This window comes from Fringilla coelebs (genome assembly GCF_963513975.1).
Source record: "Fringilla coelebs genome assembly, chromosome: 2".
In the NCBI taxonomy this organism is placed as follows: Eukaryota; Metazoa; Chordata; class Aves; order Passeriformes; family Fringillidae; genus Fringilla; species Fringilla coelebs.
In genome coordinates, this window is record NC_140029.1 from 69,860,797 (window position 1) to 69,866,796 (window position 6,000).

General features: G+C 39.0%; 1 protein-coding gene across 1 annotated transcript in view; it reads left to right on the plus strand.

Annotated features, from left to right (window-relative positions):
* Positions 1 to 1,907, plus strand: part of UBL3 (ubiquitin like 3) — a 55,827-nt gene extending 53,920 nt beyond the window's left edge. Inside the window, exon 5 of the mRNA XM_084224482.1 lies at positions 152 to 1,907. Within this exon, the coding sequence (XP_084080608.1) occupies positions 152 to 204 (53 nt within the window). The 3' untranslated portion in view covers positions 205 to 1,907. The remainder of the gene's footprint in view (positions 1 to 151) is intronic.
* Positions 1,908 to 6,000: the final 4,093 nt, after the last annotated feature.

The following is a 6,000-nucleotide window of genomic DNA, read 5'->3' on the forward strand; positions in this document are numbered from 1 at the left end:
TTTATTTTTCAGTTATGTATGCATGTGTAGGACAAGAAATAATTTTTTTACTGGAAATAATTAAGAACAGACTTGTATTAAGCATACTCACACAGAACAGCCTCATTGCTTTAGAAATGGAATGTAAGTAAAACTTCCCTCTTCTTTGCAGGTCAAAGGAACCGTGAAAAAACTGGAGAAAGCAATTGCTGTGTAATCCTGTAAACCCTGTTAGCTTTACCTGCTAAGTGTGATGTAATATAGTCTTTGTCTTTCATGCTGCTGGAATAGAAGAGGCCCTACCTTGCTTCAACCACCTGTAGGAAGAGCCTGTCTGTAAATCCATGGAACTGAAATAATACACGAACACTGTCTCATTAGTCTTTTTAAAAAAAAAAAGTGAAAGATCTATGAACACTTTAGTTGTTTATTTTTTTCAATTCCTCCTTTTTGTTTGTTGAATAATCTTAAAGTACATCACTTTTTGAAAGAATTCAGTCTCCAGAAAAGTTTGTGTTTTTTTCCATAGCAGGAATCTTTTTGCTACCACAAAAATCTGCATTAACTGAATCTAACCAGTCAAGCTTTCTAGATGCAATTTGCACTAAATATGGTTGACAGTATATTTCTCCTCAACAATCTCTAACAATATTTGAGACATCTAGTAATAACCCACAATGTATAATGCAACACTGGAAAATAGTATATTAATAAGTAAAACAAATCTCACTTATGGCCAAATCAAAGGAAAAACTGTTAAGTCAATTCTACCTAAGTCAACCTCGGTGGCCAAACTGGCACAGATATTAACTAAACCAAGTCTAACTATATATCTTTTCACTGCAACAAAGAAAAAATACTATGTGCCTGTAATTTAAAAGCACTCTGTAGAGGGCTGATGAAACTGATTTTTTTGTTACTGTGTGCACTCCGATCGTGTGTTAGTTGAGTGCTTATTCAGACAGCACAAACAAGTGCAGAGAGTGCATTTCCTAGCCTTAATATGGGAGGGGTAGTTTCCTGTAGTTCATAGGCTTTTATTATTGTGCATAAATGTTAGAAAACATCATTTACTAATCAGTTTTATGTATTTGAATATTGGCAATTGGTGTTTTTCAGTCATTTTTCTCATCTGTACCTTAGACTTCAGTGTCATGCTTACTCATTAGAGATTTCAAAAGAATTATTAAAATTTAAAAAGCAAAAAGAAAAACTTCTGCCATAGTACTAGTTTTGTTTCTTTATGTAATCTGCATTTGGTATTAGTGCTTGCAATGGTATTAAAATCAGAAGCTGATTTTTGAAGGCATACATAATTGAAAAGGATGCCATTCTTTTATTTCATATCAATAATTTAAATGTTGATATGCTAAAGAAATTTGCACAGCACTAAAGCATGAGCTAGTTTCATCTAAACCTGTAAAAAATAAAAATAAATAAAAATTAAAAAATATAAAAGATTTTATATTTTTTCACTGGGGAGGAATTCTTCCTGGGTGAAATTACAAATATGTGTAGAATATATTTAATAAAAATCTTATAAAATACATAACTATAGAAGTTAAATATAGATTGGCGTGTAGTATAATAGAACAATATTCCATATAAATAGCTTTAGCCTTTAAAAAACTGAGTCACAGGTTGACATTGTGTTCTGTACTTAAGTGTCCACAACTCTTACAGATGTTCTGTGTAATCGTTTTTCCGAATGATTGGCATCATTCAAATGTAAACAGGTTATTTTATTCATTGTTACTGCTTTGATGAAATGCTTTATATGCAGTAGATTTACAAAAATATTGTTCATACTGATCAGAATTAAATTTGTATAGAGCAGAGTTTTAAAACAAATTGTAAATAGCACTAAACATTTTCTTTCTGCAACCTGTACTGATAGACTCTTCTGTAAACTAAATAAAAGAATATTGTAGTGCATTTCAGTGGTGTTTCAAGGGCTGTATTGGGCCTGAACTGCTTTTAATAGTACTTCTTAATCTGGAAATTAACTAAGGAACTCAATTTTATTTATTTTTTAAAAAGGGAGAAGCACAGAGCTTGCTGGAAAATGCTAATGGGATTTATCACTTCAATATTTGTTTTCCTTTCACTCCATAAGTGGCCTAGAAGTCTTTCTTCTGTTGAAGAGGAATGTGAGCATGAGCAGTTGCAAAAGTACAGCTGTGTCACACCCTTGTGTGCCTCCCAGGAGCCGTGTGCTCGGACTGTGAGTTTTTGCAGTCTTCCTTTACTGATCGCAGAGGGTACGGACATTCCTCTTGAGGTGCTGGGAACTGAGATGACACCATTGTGTGCTCATTACCAAAATGAATCTTGGGAGGGGGCTTTTCCTTCTGCTCTGCAGTGTGGTTGCTAAATAAGAAACTGTAGAGACACAAACCTTCTTCTTTAAAAAGACAAAAGTGTGATAGACTTCCCTTGTCCAAAATGCTGGTCACCCAAGTAAAACTGAATTAGATGGGAAATGGCTATGACAGCGCAAGAAAAAGAAATGGTCTGAGACAGGACGCGCTCAGTTAGTTAAACAAGTCTTTGAAATGCATTGATTTTGAAAAACAAATGCATGAGATGTAATCCTAGTTTGAAAAAGTAGCCAGGTACTTAATACAGAATAAATACATGAAAATCCAGAAGCTTCCATGGAAAGTATTTGGTGAGGTTCTGTAGCAAAGTATGTGGAGTTCCCTTTTGTTAAGGTGAATAAGATGCATATATGCACATGTCCAAGCAAATCTTTAAATACTGCCTGACATTTAAAGCATGCCAAAATGACTCCTGCAGAAAGTGGATAGAAGAGTTTGCCTGAATTTTCCCACCAATTGTCAGAGTTCTGCCCTTGGAAGAGCATTTCTGTTGTGGTGTGAGAAGGGTGGAAAACTGGGGTGGGGGGATTGCTAAAAGATGTGTGCTTTTTTCCTTGTGTGCTTTGTATTGTGGTTTGTGCATTTGCCAAAACAAAAGCAGTAGCTCTTAGTCCCACATTTCCCAGGCTTGCTAAAGCTCATGCATATGCTTCTCTTCTTCTTTGATGGGAGTGAGTGGATACTAGCAGCCCAAAAAGATTAAAGCTAAGTCTTCTCAGGGTCAGGCTGTTGGATGATCTGATAATACTGGATGGAAATGATCTTTTCCCTATGCATTAGTTAATAGATGTCATGAAGGAAGGGAAGGACAGGATGATCTGGAGCCCTTCTTATTCTGAAATACCATGAAGGGACTACATCTGTCTCCTCTACCATTGTGTGTGTGTGATAAACCATCACACATGAGACGAGTGATATTGTGGCCAATAGCCCAGAGTTCTGGGCAGCCCTTCAGAAGGACCTCGATGTGGGGAGGGAGAGATGGGCAGAGAGGAACTGTCTGAAATTCAGCAAAGGCCAATGCAGGGTTCTTCCCCTTGCACCAGCACAGGCTGATGGAAGCAGCTCTGCGGAGAAGGACCTGGGGGTGGATCCTGGTGGACAACAAGTTGCCCCTGAGCCAGCAGTGCCCTTGTGGCCAAGAAGGGCTTTGGTGTCCTGGGGTGGATTAGGATGGAAGAGCAGTGCCAGCAGGTTGGGGGAGCTGATCCTGCCCCTCTACTCCGCCCTGGCGAGGCACATCTGGAGTGCTGTGTCCAGTTCTGGTCTCCTCAGGACAAGAGAGACACAGAGCTCCTGGAGAGGGTACAGTGGAGAAGAGCAAGGATGAGCGAGGGACTGGAGCGTCTCTCTTACAAGGAAAGGCTGAGGGAGCTGGGCCTGTTCAGCCACAAGAAGAGATGACTGAGATGGGACCTCATCAGTGTCTTTATCTAAAGAAGGGTGCCAAAAGAATGGATCCAGGGTCTGCTCAGCAGTGCTGAGCTACAGGACAAGAGGCAATAGGCAGAAACTGATGCACAGGAAGCTCCACCTGAACATGAGGAAGGACTTGCTTACTGTGCTGTGATTGCACACTGGAGCAGATTGCCCAGAGGGGTTGTGGAGTGTGCCTCACTGGAGACATTCCACAACTGTCTGGACACAACCCTGTGCCATTTGCTCTAGGATGGCTCTGCTTGAGCAGGGAGATTGGACTGACTGGGGTGCCTCCCAACCTGGCCCATTCTGTGATTCTCTAGTATCTGGTAGCAATGAAAGTGCTCTACAACTCAAAATTATGGCTCTGGAAACAGTTCTGTAGATTAGTTCAGCTGCTGGAGGAAGAAAGCATGGCCACTGTAATATTAGAGGCTTTGCTAAGGTGATGCATCAAGATTAATTTAATGCTGATCTCTGCAGTTTATGGATACCATTCCTTAGCACATTTGCAACAGAAGGAACAATGATTTCACTTAGAAGAGAAACATAAGGACTTTGTAAAAACTTCCTTCCTCTCTCACAGGTAAGAAGGCAGGCAGGCATTTCTGGGCTAACGAGGAATCAGGAGTGGCTGCTGCTGCTTTCCAGGGGAGTAAAGTGTGTGTATTTTGTAGTTCTGTGTGTGCTCTGATTAGATTTCTTACACAAATCTTGCTTCAAGAAGCAAATAGACGGATGGATATACTTCTCCATTTAAAACTCTCTTGCCGACTTTATGTAAAGTGGTTAAGCTTAAGCGGATTTTGAGCTATATGTCCTGTGTAAATTGGCATTTAGACAATTAACAGCAGATACACTATTGAAACCGGGAGGAATTCTGTGCCTAAATCAGAAGAAATGCCAAGATCTGTTAAGACTCTTAAAAGAGAGTTCCTTCCCCCTTTATTTCTGCTGCAGTACTGAGGTTCTTCCTAGACACCCTGTCTTGGCTGTAGCTTTGAGTTTCAAGCTTATTTTCGGAGCACAATAAAAGGTTTGTTGTTACTCAAGAGGCTGATGGTGATATATGGTTCATGATAATAAGCTGTTAACAATCCTCATAAAGTAGGATAATAAAGGCATATTTGTCCTTCTGTGCCACATGTACATACCTGTGAAGAGATTTAAAATGTGCAAGCTAATTTGCTTACCAATTTATTACACTAGACTGTATAATTACAAAACCCTTGTTAGGCTCTGGGTTTTTCCAGTAGTTTATTGTTGACTTCTGCTTGGCTTTTTTTTTTGTTGTTGTTGTTGTTGATAAGGATTTGGTTTGGGATTTTTTAATTAATCTGGAAAAGGACTAGTGAGATAGAAAATAAGGAAGGTTATGAAAGTCAAGCTCACATAAAAAAAAAAGAGACTGTAATGATCGGTTATCAAGCTCAGGGAGTGGATCACAGTGGCAAAGGAAGTTGTAGTTTGGAATGTGAAGGACAGCATAGGCAGAGAAAGCAAAGTATTCTAACTCTTATTTTTGAAATTACCTGGATCAGTCGAAATCTGAGTTCTGGCCATCATGGGCAGATGCTTTGTATTTCAATTTCCTTAGGATTTTGAAAAAGCTAACAAAAATAGTGAGAAATATTACAGAGAGACTGAAGAGAATGAGAGGTTAAAATAGCTACAGTGATGATTAACACAGACAAAATGGATGGAGAACTTCTATTTTTATCTTGTAGCTTTATAGGCCCAGTTTTTACATTTGTAAAGCAGAGGTGGCAAATTCAGATTTGATAGGAACATTTTTTCATTAAATGAATGGCACTCACTGCCACCAGAAGTAATTTGAGGAGAACAGCTGAACTAGATATGAAAGTAAAATGGATTCTTGTATCAATGAAAATGGATAGAATTTCCAGAATTAGCAACATTAGTGATGCCAAACTCCCAACACGGTAGTATTTTTACCCTTCAGACATTATTTTACCTTTCAGTGAAGAGCCCAGCTTTGAGGGGAAAAATATTTCTGGCATGTTACCACCTCCATTATGTACAAGCAAGCCCCAGGGCCACCATATGGAGTACTCCAGCAGGAGTTTATCTCCACAAATCCTCTGCTTCCTAAGAAATTTTGGTCAGAGTCAAGATGTTTGTGCTGGAGCAGGCTTGAGGGAATAATTTACTGTGTTTTAGCTGGTAGAGAGTGTGAACTACAGTTCCTTAGGGCAGAAGC